General features: G+C 43.6%; 1 protein-coding gene across 9 annotated transcripts in view; it reads right to left on the reverse strand.

Annotated features, from left to right (window-relative positions):
• Positions 1-17,150, reverse strand: part of ZBTB46 (zinc finger and BTB domain containing 46) — a 52,425-nt gene extending 35,275 nt beyond the window's left edge. For 2 of the 9 annotated variants that reach the window (XM_072916887.1, XM_030288401.4), the window contains exons 1-5: positions 17,029-17,150; positions 16,407-16,587; positions 10,015-10,142; positions 8,165-8,303; positions 649-1,618 (exon numbers count right to left, since the gene is read on the reverse strand). In XM_072916887.1, the coding sequence (XP_072772988.1) occupies positions 649-1,618; positions 8,165-8,218 (1,024 nt within the window). In that variant the 5' untranslated portion in view covers positions 8,219-8,303; positions 10,015-10,142; positions 16,407-16,587; positions 17,029-17,150. Of the gene's footprint in view, positions 1-648; positions 1,619-8,164; positions 8,304-10,014; positions 10,143-15,209; positions 16,182-16,406; positions 16,617-16,717; positions 17,006-17,028 lie in introns of those variants that run through there. The other 7 variants (XM_030288402.4, XM_030288399.4, XM_030288400.4 and 4 more) reach the window with 7 other exon arrangements.
• Positions 17,151-18,188: the final 1,038 nt, after the last annotated feature.

Here is an 18,188-nt window from a genome sequence, read left to right on the forward strand (position 1 = left end):
AGACAAAAAAATAACTACTGAAGATTCAAATGAAGTCAAAAAAACAGTTCTCTCACTGGCTACACACTTAAAACCCAGCCACTTGTCTCAGACCACAAGAAGCCACACATCAAAATACACTTGAAGCCCTAGTGATGCCTCAGAAAAACATGTTGTTCTTGAGAGTTACTAAACACTTATCCTGCCATTACCTGCAAAAAGCTATGGTGGTTTTCTTACCAAAGAGAAAGTGACACCTGAATATCAGGAAATTCTGAAGATGCTATCGGTAAGACTAAATTACACCTGCGTGTGTGGTGTAATTACATCATCAATATACGGTGAAAGGAAAATTCTTCAACCTTGACATCAATGTCCACACCTACTAAAATTAACCTTTCCTCTCATTAATCCCAACAACTAGAGTGGTGGTTTTGGAGTTCAAAAACCAAAACAAAACCATCATTTTTACAGGAGAACCAGCCTCCATTCGGGCTCCTCACCGAACCACTCAGTGCTTGGTGCTTCTGAATTGCTGGCAACACAAGTTTCTACATTTTTGTATTTCTGGCAAGCTCCTGTTTCAGAAGCTGATAAGATCATCCCATAAACAGATCTAATTAACTCAACGCTTTCAGTTTCATCCCCAAAAACTGAAGTATTACTTACTTGGGTCTCGACTGCTGTACGGCCATCCTGAGGCAGGTAAAAGCGGCAGCACAGGAGAATTTGCCCTGCTGTCATCCTCCACTTGCTGTGTAATATGTCTCACAGTTTCTTTGTTTTTCCTGTTCTTCCTGCGGCCCGTGGGCTGCCAGCCATCCCCCACTCCTTGCTCTGAGAACCCACTCTGTATTGCACTATCCTTGGCAGAGTGCAGCTCACCCCCTCCGTAATGGGACGGTGACACCTGCTCCTCTTTGATACGCAAAGACCCATAGCCCATGTCACTAGCCCAGAGAGACTGGGATGAAATGTCTTCGTGGCTGTCTGGTTTTGGCTCTTGATCCTCTTTCCCATAACTACTCCCTCCCTCGTGGCAGCTGGCAATGGCTGAGTCCCCAGAGGAGTTTGCTGGGCTCGTTCTCCGAGCCAGCCAGGGGGATATACTCCTGCCAGCCACCACCGCCGAGATCAGAGCGTCCGTGCTGCTGCTGGAAGGGGCTCCCAGCTCATAATCAACGAGGTCCTCCGAGGCATCAGACTTGATGCTTATGTCCAGAGCTGCTTTGATGAAGTTGTGACAGGCCTGCACGATGTCTGTCATCTGCAGGTAGCTGGCAGCCGACATCACCTCGATGACGTTCCTGCTGGTCAGCGCCAGGTGTGCGGAATACATGAAGTCAATGATTGCCTTAAAGCCCTGGGCGGTGACGATGTCCAGGTGGGTGACTGTGGCCTGGTCAGAGGTTTTCTGCACCTGGCAGTAGAGGGTTTTGAAGTAGCGGCTGCTCCCCAGGAGGACGTTTTTGTGAGCCTTGAAGATCTTGCCCTCCACGATGATGCAGACGTCGCAGAGGATCCCGTGCTGCCTCTGCTCGTTCAGCTCCCGCAGCAGGTGACGGTAGTGGGAAGCAATTTCCATATCTTCCTTTCGGTTATTCATTTGGAGATCTTTATGTTTTCTCTTCCACAAGTCCTGCAGGGGGAAGGAAATGACAGAATTACAAAATCCAAGAAAAGGCTGAGACAAACCCCAGGTTGCACCAAAAGAAGCAACAGGTTCATCTGGGAAGAGTGCCACAACTACAGCTACTGCCTGCAATGCCTCCACATTCCTTACAAAATGCACCTTACTTTGGCCAGACTTCAAATAATTTACATTAAAAAGGACTAGATTTGAAGCCAATCCTTCAGTGGCTCATAACATCCCAGAGTAAATGTTTCTTTAAATTACTACAAACTTGTAAAAAAACCCATCTGAAGTAACCAGAGAACAACAGCTGTCAGTTTTTACTGTGAATTTGTCAAAGTTTGGTTTTGAAAGAGATGCTGCACTTGAAACCATGCTCAGATGCCCACAGCCTACTGAGGGGCACACTGTAACACATTTTCCTTGAAGGAACAAGCATTGTGTGTAGCACACAGAGGAGCTGAAATCCTCAAACAGCAAGAGCCAATTGAACCCAGCATTTCCCTTGTTATACTCCTGTGGAGGGGCTATAAAAATAGTTTAAAAGTCACAAGAGCAGCGAGCAAATCCAAGAAAAGTTTTAAGTCCCCACCCAAACTACATGGGCAATAGATCACAACTACGAAATTATTGTTATTTGAAGCTCAACTACTTACAAGCAATACTTTGCAATAAACATGATATTTCCTTGCTTTACCTCTCCAAGTTTACCCTGCAGCCACCCTCAGATACTGAGCAGAGAATTTCTCATGATCACCTAAAGAAAGAATCCTTATGACCAACATAAAGCTGAGAAAAATTCACAGAGCATTTGATCACCTTTCATAAACTTTGGCAGTATTATCAAAAATAAAAGGCTAACTGGTGCCAGCAGCAAGGTATCTCCTAAGTTATGCTCCAGATTATCCTCCTCTTACACCCCAAAACAGAAAAAAATATCATAAATGTCAACCGTAATCAGCAGTGTAAGGATTTTCAGACTGAATTTTTTCCAGTTACTATCTTTGCAACTCCATATTTGCTTTTGATTCCACAGCTTTACAAATCCTTTAGTATTCAATTCTGTCATTTTTCTCTAACTTATGCCACTTTTTGTGGAATTTACTATCCAAATTTATCTACCATGGAACAGTGGTTTAATGGTCCAACTACTTAAGAGCAGCAAGGTGAAGGATATCTTACTCCTTTCTCTAGAAGCTTAAAATTTGTTCCAATATAAAAAGTCCCAGCTGTAGAATTGATAGGAGGATCCACATGTCAACACACAACTGTAAAATTGGACCAAGTTCCATATGTTATTATGTGCAGGCACACTCATCAGAAGCCTGGATTTAGGCTACTGGTTGTTACTTACAAAAACAAAACCTCTGAGGTCGTAGAGCCTTAAAGCACACATGGCTGAGGGTTAGCACTGGCATTAAGGAGGATCTTTCCAGCCTGGAGCACCTTTCTAACATCCACGGAGCTCACACGCAAATCCAGCCCCATCTGCTCAAACTGGCTGGTGGCATTGGGCAGCACAGCCGGGATTCAGGAAGTTTCCTTGGCACATTCAAGTGTGTTTCCTGGGCTGTGGAACACAGATCCACAACTACCCTGCCCCCTTCCCCTACCCTGTGCTATTATTATCATTGCCAGGAGCAAAATAGCTGCAGTTTAGTCACTGTGGGCTAGAAAAGCACCTCCCAGCCCACAGAACATCCGTGAGGTGGGACCTTCTCCTAAAGAGCCACCTGATGATGCAAAAGTTCAAGTTATGCAAGACTGCTCCAAGCTCCTCCAGTTCTGCAAGGATGGAGCTGCCTCTCTGCAGCCCCAAAAATCCCAATTTGCAAGGCCAGCTGGTCCCTGATCATTGAGAAATGTTTGCTTCCCTCTAGAGAGGAAGGACCTTCTTCCTGCAACACCAGCAGGCTGAATTGTGTCCATCCACTTCAAACCATGCAGCTTTTCTACAGAATGACAGAGAAGCCAACCTCTCTTTTTTTTTTTTTTTCAATTGAACTGAAAGAGGTCAATACCAGTGCAGCTGCACACACCTATTTACCACAGAAATCTGCCCAGAGACCTCAAACCAAATCCTCACCCAGACACCACCTCTGTCTTAAATAAACAAAATAAATCGATGAAAATGAAACCAAGAATCTGGGCTGGGGAGTATGGAAAGCAAAATAAATTAATTTTCAGGTGTTTGGCCTGGAAAGGTTGTGATGGCAGCGGCCAGCACAGCATCTCTCTAATCCAGGCTCTGGAGGTGGCTGCCAGCACTTCCCAACATCTCCATGTTGCAAAGAACCACCTCTTAAGGCAGAGTGACAGTTCAGTTTTGTCTTTATTCCAGAAACCACTACTGCATCTACTTTTAGGAGCTGAAGAGTCAGCTTAGTCCCCTTAGGAAATATGAATTGCCACATAGGATAAAGTGAGTTGTCCATCACCAGTCGTGTCTCCAACAGCTGCCATATCCACACAATTCAGGGGAAGATGTAAGAAAACCTCAGAGCCCACAATGAGGAAAGGGTCAGAATGTTCTGGATATGGCATTTCCTTTCACTGTTCCTTCATGGATATTAAAATACACATTCCAAGACACCAGCTCCTTGGAACTGTGGGGAGGAAGGGCAAGGAATCTCCTGCAAGGATAATTTTGTCTTCCTCAATTTCATACAGATTAGCATCACAGTATTTGTCAATGTCTCCACTTGCTCTTGTGAATTTGAGGCACATTTTTCCTTCTTCAACTGGAAATATTCAACTGGAAATTGTATCAATTCCTTGAGATTTTATTTCTTTGCTATCTCATACATTTATTCAGTTTAGTTCATTGGGTCAGGTCCCCCCTCCTGATAACAGTCCACTTCAGATACATCTTGTCCTTTTTTAAGCTGCCTGTGGCAGAAATACAGAATTTAAAATATGTCCCTTGCTACTTTTGGTTTAGACTGGAGCAGTTTGAGGTTCAGGCATTGAGATGGGTGGATGGGGCTCTTGATCATCTCTTTAGGAAACAGAAGATAAGGTCAGAGAAAAGATATCAGGGACTTTTTACTAAACACAAAGACACAAAAATCTCTGCAAGACTCCTTTCTGACCACTGAGGTGGGCACATTACAGCACCTTCAAGCAAGCAGTGAGGCAGATACTCCTGTGTTCAGTGAAATCAATAAAATGTAGCAGTTTCCAAATCAGGAATTATTACTGGAGATGTCTTGATCTTCCTCTGTCACAAGGTCTGCTCCCTCACACCCATCACTCCACATCCAACATCTGTCACAGCATTGTACCTTTCAAACAAGAGGTCTTTAGGGGAGAAAATTAAATATGCCTCAAATTCAGAGGAATTAATTAGTTTTCTGTCTACCCATGTCAAACCAGAACATCCGTTTAATGTCAAGGATCACTAGGGAATTAATCCAAGTTAAATTTAAGGCAATTTGCTAGTAGTTAAAAATTCAGGAAGCTTTAAAACCCTGTTCTTGTGTTCCAATTTCACATGCTGTTTTGTGGCTTGTTGATGGTTTGTTTTTCTTTTTTTTTTTTTTTCCTTTCCCTGGTAAGGATGTTTATTTCCACTTAAAAAATGTTGTGGAAAGATTTCTTCAGAAAAGCTGTACCCTTCAAACTTTTGTAGAAGCACAGTGAAGATAGAATAAACTGGAGATTTCTTAGAAATAGACCTCAGAGATTAATTATGGTTTTTTTGGTTTTTTGGGTTTTTTTTGTTTATTTCAGGTCTTTTTAATACATGAAGGCTTTAAAAGTTGAGCATCTACCAGGATTCTTTAGGCCATGTGGCCACAGCACAGCTTTCCAGGAAGCCAACAAACCGGGAAAGCTCATCTGAAGATTTCCCACAAAATAAAATTGTAGCAGATCAGGCTTTCTTCATAAGCCAGTTCACAGGCAGTACAGTAATTCAAGTCTATTCCTTCTCCAAAAAGAACTAAAAAAAATAAAAAAAAATGTCCCAAACCATTGCACCTAACAGCAAAAAGAACACAAGGTGAGCAGATTGAAGAGTAATTTTCATGCAAACTTCTGTCAAGATACAGGCTTGCTTTTATTTCTCATATCAGAAAACCGTGGTCTTGAAATAAGCATTAATAATTTATACAATCTTTAACCCTAGCTAGAGTGAACCTATGAAAGTGGTTTATTTTGCACTGTCATTACAGTTATTTCAACATAAAAACAGCACCTGATGGCACAGTAAGAGTCTAAATCACTCTTCACTTCCCATTGGAAAGATTTCAAGAAGAGTAAATATTTATTTATTGGCAAATTTCTCAGGCCAGGAATGAGTCTTCTAACCAAAATTTTAACATCACTAAAATTAGGGGGCACAATTTTTCTGCGTATAAATCTCAGTGCATTACTTGAATTTTGACAAAAAGTCACAGATGAGAAATGAATTGCACACAAAATCCTCTACAGAGCAGTCCCCTGGGAAATAGTGGGGACAAAAATAAACTTCCTTCCCTCAGAAGGAAAACAGGGGAAAAAAATGGCCTGAAGGTTTTTGTGGATGGGAGGGTTTGCTGTTGTTAGGATTTATTTGTTGCTTGTTTACTTTTTCTTTTCTGAGAATGTAAGTGAACTGAAGATTTAAACTACATGGCACTTTATCTGTATCAATTTTCTCAGCATGTTTCTACACTTAATACCAAGGACCAAAGGAAAAGAGCACCAAAATGCTCACTAGTGCACTCCTCCACCACTCCGCTCCCTAGAGAAAACATGCCAACTGGAATTTCACCAAAAATGTGTTGTTTCCTCCCCCCTCTCCCTTCAGAGAAAAGTAAAAACAGATTAAGGAAGAACTCCAATTCACTCCAATGCTTTATTACACAAAAACCCAACAAACACACCCCACTTCCCTGCTTCCCCTGTGTCCTGTCCATGTTTCCACTCCCAAGACATTCCAACATTTTCAAAATTCCTCTGCAAAGGAGCTGTGTAAGGTGAGATTGGGTTTGAAATGTTTCCTTGCACAATAAGACACAGTGTGCATGCAAGTTTCACTTTTATCCAGTTAAAGACAACAGAAATGCACAGGATTCCTACTCCCCATCTGCCCTGTGCTGAAAAGAATGGAGAACAAAACCTTTTAGGAGCTGAAAGGGACAGTAAAGGAGAGAAAAGGAAGCCTCAAGAATATTCATGGATGGTAACTCTCTGCAAAGACGCTGTTCAGGAGCTTTACAAGCACAAATCTCCACAAGAGCTGTGTTTTCTCACATGTGTTTGAGGAACAGCAGCACACAAATCTGAAAGAGTTTTAATTTCTTGATACTATATAACATCAAATAACATTCACATAATCAGCTTTGTCCAAAATAGATAGAAGTGACAGCTAACAAAAATGAACAGTTGCCAAAAAAGAAACTCCTTTACCCTATTCTGATTCCCAAAACCAATCATTTGTTGTTTTAAGTTGGTCATTCCTACCACAGCTCTGAACTGGAGGAGAAAGAGGCAGATGTTTGCAAATAGACCAAACCAGACCTTTGAGCCAGAGGGGTCACTCAGAGCTCAGGGTTTCATGCAAACAAGGTGTACCACTACTTCCTGATGAGCAGGCATGGGAACATTTAATTGCAGCCCAACAATGCATGGTCAGCCCCATGGGCTGGGACTCACAGGAAGGAAATAAAAGTTTCACCATTCACCTTGAGAACAACTATAGAAGTAGAGAAAGGGCAGGGATTTGGGAGGCACATGATTTTCAGTAAACTTAAAGAAAAATACTAATTCCATTTTCATTACCAAGTTTGATAGCCCAAATGAATTGTCAGTGATTGCAGGGCAAAAAGAGCCCCAAGTCCCTACACAAATTTATTAACCTTGGTCTGATCAGGATTCACTAAAATTTCTCCAACTTCAAGCCAATGTTGCCCCATCACAGAGAGCATTAAATTAACATCTCTGTTTAGAATCTGTAGCAGATACAATCCAGAAAGTCCACGAGTTCAAACAGCAGAGTAGAACACTGTACACTTCCAGCATCTCACCATACCATTAAAGCTTTGATTCCACAGTCCAAACAAGAACCACAAGGAAAATCTAACTCCAACAGCACAACCTAAAATGGCAGGGAGTCATCATTAAACATTTCACTCTACTCCAAAACTTTAAACCAGACACTTGGCTGTGGCCTTTCACTTGTCAAACTATTCCCCTGGTTATGGGTCAGCCAATGTGCAGAAGCTGGACAGCAATCAAAACACAGGATTTCACAGAAAAATCCATTTATTAACCTTCATTAGCTCTGACAGCACATGAAGAATTTCAAGAGAAAACCAGGACTGAAAATGAGAGGTAAGTGAAGCACTGCTGTGCTCCACATTTTGGGAGGAGGGTAACTAGAATTCAAAATTTAGAAAGTGTAAGTGTAGAAATTTTAGGGGGGGATAAAGAAAAGACCAGATATGCATATTTTGCTATATTGTTATTAAAAGTGACAAGTGATTTTAACTGATTTAGTTAATGAAAACATCTAAACTGTAATATTGAATAAATAAACAAGTAAAATCCAAGACAATTACTTCTTACCAGTAACAAACTGGGTTCCAGGTCTAGTGTTTCTCCTACAACAGCTGAGGACATCAACAGCCCCAGGGCAGCACAGGCAGTGCCCTGATAGTGACCTTCTGACAGCACTGGTGTGAACTCTTGTAGGAGAAAGACAGAACTATGACAAAAAACAAAACCAGAAAGAATTATTAGCAGTAAACTAACAGTGAAATATTTTTAAGTCCTTTCCCTCCAAACTCACAGTTATGACATCCTTACTTGTGACTCAATAAATTCCAAAAAAGTCAACTCCAAGCGTATCAATATACTGAAAGTAATTAAAGCCTGGCTACCACTTTGTAATAATGTAAACAAGAGTTACTTCTTAAAGGTATGGGAACAAAAAGATCTAATTTTAGCTACTAAAACTTCAATCAGACCCTTGAACAACAGGGTTTCCTGTTTGGGAGCTTTTCAAAACATTCTCACTTTAATGACTCTTTAAAGAGACTCACCTTATCTGACCTATAAAATACTCAGCTTTAAAAGCTACCAGTACAGCTCCTGAAGGAAATTTGCAGTGGAACACTCAGGAGAATTTGCTCTTGAAATGTTTAGTTGCCAGTTTGTAGTAGTTGACACCATTCTGGGTTAAGAGACCAAACTCAAGATTTGTAAAGTTTTGTGTAAAATACAGATATTTAGGTATAATAAGACACATTTACAGACAAGCTCCTAAGAGAAAACCTGAGTGTTTATGGTTACAAGGTACAATGATTAGGAATAGTTCAACTACACCAAGGCTTTTGTCTGTGAGGACACATCCACTAAAACTATCATCTTATACATCTATTTTTCTTGTATAAAACTGACTTTATTTTCTTCAGAATAGCATATACACCACACTGGCAACATTTAACTTACAATCTAACGCTTCTCAGTCTACTTTATTCAAAATTTTATATTATTAGCCATAATAAAGTCCTTTTTGATCTCTGCATTTCAAATATCTTCAATACACAGATTAGGTCTCTTAATGAAAATAAGCTATAAATCAATACTGGTGACTTCAAGACTGACCTTCTCTAGCAACAGATTTTGAAAGGAAACATCAGAAGGGAAAAGTGAAGAAAGCTTTTCCAACACAAATTAATGCTATTATAGAAGGTGAAATAAAATATCTAATAAACAAATAAAGTAATAAGGAAAATCCAAGCATTCTTATGGCAAACAGCAGAACTGAAAATCTTGAAAACAAATATGACCCAATTGAAGCAAACACCAGTGACTTTGTTCTCTGTTTCTATTCTGGACTGCCAAGTCTTGCCTTTCTCTATTTCTGATTGCTTCTCCATAGCAATTGTTTTGGCGAGCTCTTTTTAGTGCTGTTATTTGGACAGTTAAGAAAAAATAAAGTGGTGAAGTGAGGGAGCCAGACCAACACAGACACATGGGAAATTATTTTGTTAGCAAACTGTAACAAGGTGTATGTATAATAGACTTGGGGCTATTACTGTTTAAAACTCTCACTTACACCTGTCCCAGAGCACAAAAAGAGCCAGAACAGATTGGTAAAAATGGCAAAACTGAGCCCTGCACTTTTTCTTCTTTGCTTGGAGCTGTGCACCTGCTTCCCTCTTGTGATCAAACAGATGAGAACCGAGTGACCATGATAGATGGAGACACCTCTGCCACAGGAAGGAGCAGAACAGCCAGAGGTATTTCTCCAACTTTTGCAGATGACCAAGATTTCTAAATGAGCTTTTGTTATAATTGTTAAGTCAAGTTTTATGAAGAGGTGCCAGCCCTCATAACGATGTTCTCTCCAGGTCCCCTTTCTCTTTCCTATACCACATGACAAAAATATCTGTGAAATGGTGAGAACTTACCGATACTTGAAAGTGTTTCCTGTCAGCAAAAATAATCCTTGCAATGTTTCACAGCTGGACAGTGCATGTTTCAACGAAGAGAGGAGAATGGTCTCTGGTAAGAAGCTCCAGAAGATTCATCAGACGGCCTGTGTTTGGGAACATAATGAATAGGAGGCAAAAATTAAAATCCAAATTTTAACTCAATACAAAGCCCTTCAGTGTCACATAATTACAAGCAATGTTTAAAATAACTGCACATTTACAACACTGTTTGCCATCTTAACAAGAAACAGTCTGATATATTCCTATAATTAATCATGCAGGAAAAATTACTTAGCCCTTGTGTTAATGTAAAGAAAGAGTTTCACATACCAGTATTAAGAGTGTTAACAACTCCTGACTATGCTTCCAGAAGTGCTTTGAAAATGTCACTCTAAAAAAACAGCAGTTTATAAAAGGATTTTTTAAAAAATTAACATTGTTTCAGTTGACATGTAAGTTTCAGTAAATGTTTCTGTGACCTCTGCCACCCACATGCTTTAAATGGGGCTGGAATTAATCTCAACTCATGGTTATAGTGATTCCCCTCCAAACCAAAGTATTTGCCTAAGGTCACAGAAAAATGATGTGTCCATGTTGTGTGAAAGGAAGAGATTTGAGTTTTATTCCCATCCAGTTCGACTGAATCAGAGTCTTCAAAAGCCAGCATGACCCCCAGATTTTAACCACCAAGCAGCATCCACAAAGGTACTGAGGAAAGCACTTTGCTTATCTTGCAAACATTAAAAAAACTTTAAAAAACCCAAACAAACAACCCAAACACAAAAATGAAGATGTAAATAACTAACAACAGCTTTACTTTCCATGCCTGTAAAAGCTATGCAGCCTGAAATACAATATTCCAGTGGGTAACAAGTTGCTAATCCCACAGGATGCACCTTTGCAACAGGGCACAGGTGTGAGAACCCAGTTCCAGCTGCTCTCTTGCAGAAATATTTCCACTGCACTTGGATTTCCTCTGCATTTCCCTTATTCATTTCCCATAACTTCCAATTCTGTCCATCTGCCTGTGTCCCACCCTGGCACAGCAACAGTTGCTCAAATCATTCCCCTGTTTTTGATCTCTGTTCTCTCTCTCTCATCTGGTGGCAGCAGGAGAAGAACAGACCCAACACTCCTCATGTCATGGACCCTGTAGAACACAGCAAGAACTTGGCAGAACTGGTACAGGGTACCAGGCTTGAGAAGTCTGGTGACATCAAAAAAATAAGAATTTAGCTATATCTGTTACTCTAGCAGCAAAGATTAAAAAACAACCTGAAAAAAAATTCAAATGCCTGTGGCTCATATGACATTTACCTGTCCAAGTGCCATTAGATCTCCTTAAGATCTCCTACAAGATCTTAAGCTATTTAAAAAGCTACTTTAAAAAGTCACAAAAGAAATCTAAGCAAAAAAACTCTGTCCTTGTGCATCTATTAGTCAAAAAAACAACACAAAAAGTACCTTAAAAAAAAAGAGGATTAGAGAACTGTAAACTTATCACACTGGGAATTGCCCTGAAGAATGATTTCCCCCAAACTTTCTCATTGGTTTTTGGCTTTTTAATTAGGGGATCTTTGCCAAAGTTCCCAAACTCAATACATAAAAAGGGAAGGAGCCAAAGGAGGAAGAATCATGAGGTGATTTTTAAAAAGAAGAAAGCATGGATAAAAACCAAGAGAAAGATCACCTAAAAGACAGAAAAGACACACAAGGAGTCATGAATAATCTAAAAGAATTATCCAGTGCAAAACTAAAGATAACATATTAAGGGCTCTGAGAACAGCCTAATTCTGTCTGTGTAATTCATGGTGCAAGCCCTCCGTGCCTTGGGTAAGGATCCTGGTTTACTTTTTAGCACAAATCTCATAATCCAGATTTGATCAACTACTACTGAAAAAAAAAATTAAAAAGCGGGGAGCAAAGCCAAGAAGGACACATTGGTAACAAGAAGGAAGTCAAAAAGCTCATTTTATATTTAGCCACCACCTCATTCTCCAACCTTATAGTAGCAGGACTGTTAAGAGCAACTGGGCCCTGACTACTTCATTTATTGGCACTTAAATTAGTTGGGTTTGGATATTTTAAGCACTTAATGTCCAATACAGACCATTGATTCTTCTGTTTCATGGCATGATCTGAGCACCAGTCAGGAAGGTATTTCCTCTGATGCTGTATCAGTGCAAAAGGTGCAAATTTTGTTTAACCCTTTCCTCTAAGAGAGCAATGCAAAGCCCTGAAATATCAGCTTTCTGCAGAGCCCCTCTCCACAGGGTGAGAAATACCAGGAAGCAAACTCACTTGGATGGAATAAGCAGTTTGTTCAATATATGGCAAGGAAATAATTAGGAAAGATAACTAGGTATTTCAATATACAGAGGTGTGAACATATTCTTTGATATACAAAACCCTGCTCATTTTCTAAGTAGGGTTCTTGGGCAGGTAAGGCCCTGGTACACACTGACATTCTTGTTAATAGTATTTTAGTCCACACACAAGCTCTTAGATATGTTTGTAGAATTTTCTGACACCTTGGTGCCTCCTTCTAGTACAGGAGATGCCAACTCAGAGTCACTATAAAGAAAACACAGGGCAACTTCCAACATTTGCAGGGTGTTTTTCTTCCCAAAGGCACACATGAGTCAAGTGAACAGCAGGACAAGACCACCACTGTCAGGGCTGGAACAAAAGCCAGCCACATCCCCAAAAATCAAGGCAAAAAGGTGAGTTTCAGCTCTAATTCAGCATCTACCTGTCACATTTCAGCTACGCCACCTCTCCCCTTCTGTGCCAGGGACATCCTTGCCTATGCACAACTGAACACTGCCAAGTGGGACACATTTCCATCTCATTAGAATGGCTGTCAAGGATCTCACCCTGTGCTCAAAGCTATTCCAAACCAACATCTCAGCAGCAGCCCAATGTTTCTTAAATACATGGGTATGAAAGAAAGTTAAAGCAACTGTTCAGAAAATAACTGCACCACAGCTGACTCGGTAAGGGACAGCAAACCCCACCCACGAGCCTCTGGACTCCGCCACATCCCAGAGGGAATTCATCCAGGACTTCACACTGGTTTGCCTTTATGAAGAATAAGCATTTTTAGTACAATTTTCATCAGTATAATTGAAAATGTTTGGGAGAGTTGAGTAAACCCCTGTTTCACAGAAAGGGAGATGGGTAACGAGAAGTTACACACCAGACATTCAATCAACAGCTGGAGGATGGGAACAGAGTCCCAAAGAGCAGCTTTCCCTCTAAATTGGACACCCTTATGAATCCAAACACACCAAGGCAGCACAAACCAGAAAACTATCGATCTGTTTAGGGAAGTTGAGATTCTTCCCTCTTGAATCTCAAGGGAAGAAGCCCCACATGAAGTGATACAGGTTTTTATTTCTCATCCTGCCTGAAGGACTGCAGATCCAGAGGGAACTGAGAAACCCAACTACTGAAGGATGTATTTAAGGAGGCTGCAGACACAAACATACAAAAAGTCCTCGGGAAGGGAATAAAGTGAAGTTTTGAAGCAACAAATTTTAACACTGGAGCCCTGACTGTTACTGTGTTTGCCCAAATATCATAAAAACTCCCACGGAGATGCTTTAGGGATGCAGTAGGATCGCAGGACTTCCCGCAGACCAAATTCTTGCCTCTGCCTCGCAGCCACTCCTCAAGGTCTCTCCTAACGTGACCCGTGCTCTGTGCACACAACCTGCTCCCTTCTGCTATTAACACACTCCCAGTTTCAAATATCACACACAGAAAATACAGGTGAGCTCCACACTTCCAAATATTCCTGCCAAACGCAAGCCGGGAGAGAAATATAAAAACGGAATTAATCCCTCTGTGTAAAGTGTCAGAATTTTCCAGGGTAGTGCTCACAGCCAGGAGCAGACACAGATTGCTGCCTCCTGGGAATTCTAACGGACATGTGGGATAACCATTACAACTGCAGGTAGCTCTTCAAAGACTTAAACTAAGCCTGCTCTCCCTACCCTTCTGTTTGCCCATTAAACTCAGCACATAGGAGCATGGAAAGCCCCTGTGAATGCTTTTTACCAATTTAGGGGGAATCTGGAAAGCGTTACAGAGTGCTCTGGAGCAGCCAGTAAAACAGGCAACACGAAGGGAAAAAAGTCCTGGGAAAGGTTGAGCTGTTTATGAAATAATTCTGCCCTGAAAGCAGGCAGTGGCAGTTTGGATTGGGTGTCAGCCTGCTCTGCGCTGCTGCTGCTGGGAGGAGAGGAAACTTTGCTTAGAAACTTCAAAAACACGGATCTAAAAAACAAAACAAAAAAAATCCACCCAAGTGGATAGCAAAGACAAAAAGAATATGCTGAACCTCACAGAAACACAACACATCACCAGAGGAAAAGCAGGCAATTAACAGATCTTCCAAACATGAGGCATTTTTCCTTTTGACAGAGGGCTGCTGGGGAGGGGGGAGCTGCTAAACTGGTTTTCCTCTAAGCACTTCCAGATATTAAAAAAAAAAAAAATCCTCTCGCAAAGAACATATCCACTGTTGTACAACTGTCCCAGAAAACAAAGACCACGGGGAGAAAGTGGCCCATTTTCTCCAGTCTCCAAGAACCCCAAGTACAGGTCATGTTTTCAAAGGCTCAGTCCTACACACTCCAGAGCGGAGCAGCATTTAAAGCACAGGAATAAACACCTAACTTGAGAGTTACTAGAATGCCCTGGTTTTGGTACCAGACTCAATTCCACCCAGGCGAACACACAGTCTATGAAAACAACCGCGAGAGAAGTTTCACTGTGAGTGAGTTTCCCCCTCCTGGACACGCTGCATCAAAACCAAAAGATTCGTTTTCTATTTCAGTTATCCCATGAACGCACCAAACCACGGAATATTTTTCAGCAATTTGGGAGCCCCCTGAATCCTGTCCTGTAGCTCTCTCTCCAGCCCATGGGGCAGCTCCTCTGCCTGCTCCCTGTCAGCTCCCAAAAAACACCTCAAAGCTGTAATTCCTCACCACATATTGAAAATATTGTGACTAATAATACACTCCACCCATTTTTTTTCCATCACTAAGGATTTCAAAATATAAAACTTGACAAACAGAGAGTTTAGAAGGGGAAACTCAAATTTTATTTCCAATTAAAAGAGGCTGTAAAAGTGAAGTATTGATTAAAGTGAAAGAGCTAACCAGTCAGAGAAAGCTTCTTCTTCAAAAATTATGTTTTTCTCACTCTTCTTGGGTATCACTGTCTTTTCTTATAATCTCCACAGGAAAATAAAGAGGAAAAAAAAATCTCTGTCTTTTTTGAGAAAACACACTTAATGCATTAGTAGCAGGGCTGATCTGTGCATAGAGAACCCACACTCAATAAATACTTGATTGACTCCACAAACCTACATCTCAATGACAGCAACTAAATGCCAAAAATGATACCAGTGATGCAATTAAAATACACGCATGAACTTTGGTACAGGTGTCTACAATGCCACTGTTTGCTAAACACATTTCCTAATTAGCATGGCTTTAAACAATGCTGATAATAATCCCGTTCTGTAAGGCTTGCCAAATGAATCATTGGCATTGCAAAATAAAAAGCATGAGGAATTCATTAAAGAGCTGTTAAACTCTCCTTTGTTTATCTTTTCCCGGTCAGGTGTAAAAATAAATAAATATGGGTTTATGTCTCCGGATTCCATCCGAATGCTCCGCTCCACAATAACGTGCCGGAGAAGAACCTCCTCAGGAGGTACCAACATTTTTTTTCCTCTCCGTTTCAAAAGAGAAATCCTCCCACTATTACAGTCCTGAAAATCTGCTCCATTCTCTATTTGTCATCTGGGATTGAGTTATCAGACACTACTTGTATTACTTTGGGAACTGACATGTCTATTTACAGAGACACAAAGGCAATCCAGCAGCACAACCCCTGCTTTTCCCAGCACCTCTCCTTCTCCCCTCCGCCAAATTCTACCAGCACTTTTTTCTGGGGAGGGGGAAGGACACCTCACTAGTTTCCCAGCATGACAGAGAACATTTCCAGCCACTTTTGCACTTGTTACAGCCTTATGAAAAATCACCTAGATCCCCCCCAAAGGAACAGCATTATTCTTTCAAGGTTTTTTTTTTGTTTGTTTGTTTGCTTGTTGGGTTTTTTTGTATTTCTTTTTTTAAAAGAGGGTCACTTCCCCCATTTCAGCCTGCAATTAAAATGGAGGCAAGGCCAGGCGATCTATGTCTGGCTTTAGGGGGAGACAATAACCCAAAACAGGCCTGGCTTAAAAAAAAAAAAAAAAAAAAAAAAAAAAAAGGAGAGGAGAGGGAGAAAAAGAGAAAGAGAGACACGCAGAAAGAGAGAAATACAACATGCTTCACCAGTATTATTACCTCATCCCTTTTTCCAAGCAGTTTTGAACCACAGTCCTGACAAACTCTTGGTCCAACTTGCACGGATGCTGGTTTTTAGGGGGCGGAAAGGGTTTTAATGCTGGAGCCGGGATTGAGGCTGGCTATCCGCAAGTGGAGCTGCTGTTAAAATGCCCCCTTGTCTCTTCTCCTCTCCCTTGAGCTGGGTGTTGACGCAGCAGAAATTACCAGCTGGAAAATTCCCCTTTTGGAGGTTACGGGGAGGAGGGGGGGGCGGGCGGAGGAGCGAGGGGAGGGAGGGCCGGGGGAGGGGGGTTAAACCCGGCACTTACCAAGTTAAGCCATCCACCCACACCAAATAGGACATCGCGTCCCAAAGAAGGCTCCGTGCCCCCCTCGGCGGGCAGGGCGCGACCGGCCGCGCTCCCCCCGCGGCGGGGGGAATAACGGGGATAAAAACGGGGATGGAAACGGGGATAAGGATAAAAAAAGGGGATAATAAGGGGGATAATAACGGGGATAACAGCGGGGCGGCGGTGCGGGAGGAGCGTGGGGGGGCTCCCCGCCGCTCCTCGAAGGGTGTGTGGGGGGGCGAGCATGGCGACCCCCGTTCGCCCGGGGGGGCGGGGGGCGGCGCGCTTACCTGTGCCCCATGGAGGAGAGCGGGGTGGCGGAGCGGCCGGAGCGGTGGCTCCGTCGGTCACTCCGTGCCTCTCCTCCCGGGTGGGGAGGGGAAGGGGAAGGGGGGGCGGAGGGCGGAGGAGGGGGGGGGAGAACCCGGCGGAGGGGGGGAAGGGGGGGGCGCCCGGGCGCGCTCCCGACGCTCCCTCGGGCGCGCGGGGCGCGAGCCCGCGGCGGGCGGGGGGGGGGGGGAGCGCGGGGGGGGGGGCGGAGCCGCGCGGCGCGTGCCGGCGCTGTCCCCGCCCACTCTCCCCCAGCGGCGGGCGGTGATTGGGCGGCGGCGCCTCAGTCGGCCACGCCCCCCTCTTCGCCACGCCCCCTCCCCTTGCGCCGGGGGAGCGGGGGCGCCGCCGGCGGCGCTGCCACTGCCGGACACCGGAAGTGAGGGAGGGCGGGGGCGCGCGGCGCGCGGGGCACGCCGGGACAGCGCGGGGGCTGCGCTGAGGCGGGGGCGGTGGTGGCGGCAGCGCGGGGTCGCTGCCGGTGCTGCTCCCGGTCCCGGTCCCGGTCCCGATTCCTATCGTAACCCCGCCCCCGCTCCTGCTCCGGACCTCTCTGTGCCTCCCCGGGTGTCTCCTGCCCCCGGCAGGTGCGCCCGGCCCGGGAGGGGCGGCTGTGCGCCCTCAGCGGGGCGCGTCCCCTGAGCCCCGCCGCGGGTGTTGGAGCGGGGCAGTGCCGCAGCCTCAGGACCTTGCAGAGAAAAACAAAAATCACTTTTCCCCCTGTTGTACGCGCTGTGATGTATTTCACACAATGCCCCGAAACGAAACAATGTAAAATAAGTGCAGTTCGGAGCCCCCTGACCCGTAATGGCCAGAGAGCGAGGCCGGTGGTCGGGGAAGGATGAGATGAGAGCGCGTGGAGATCACAGGCAGCTCCGCAATGGAAAACCTCCCGCTGCAACAAAGAGCAGGGCTTTGCCCTTTTGACTGTCGCGCTGAGGGCTCTGGTAGAAACTGCCCTATATTTCAAAGGACGGAGCTTAACAGGGCAGGATAGGTCTGGAGCGTGGGGGAAGTCGGCGCGATCGCACGATGGCTGCGGCGAGCGGGGAATCGCTCTCGATGCTGCGTGCGGTCGCTGGATTGTGAAAGCAGGAGCTGGTCCAGCAGATAAAACGTT

This window comes from Taeniopygia guttata, chromosome 20 (assembly GCF_048771995.1).
Source record: "Taeniopygia guttata chromosome 20, bTaeGut7.mat, whole genome shotgun sequence".
NCBI lineage: Eukaryota > Metazoa > Chordata > Aves > Passeriformes > Estrildidae > Taeniopygia > Taeniopygia guttata.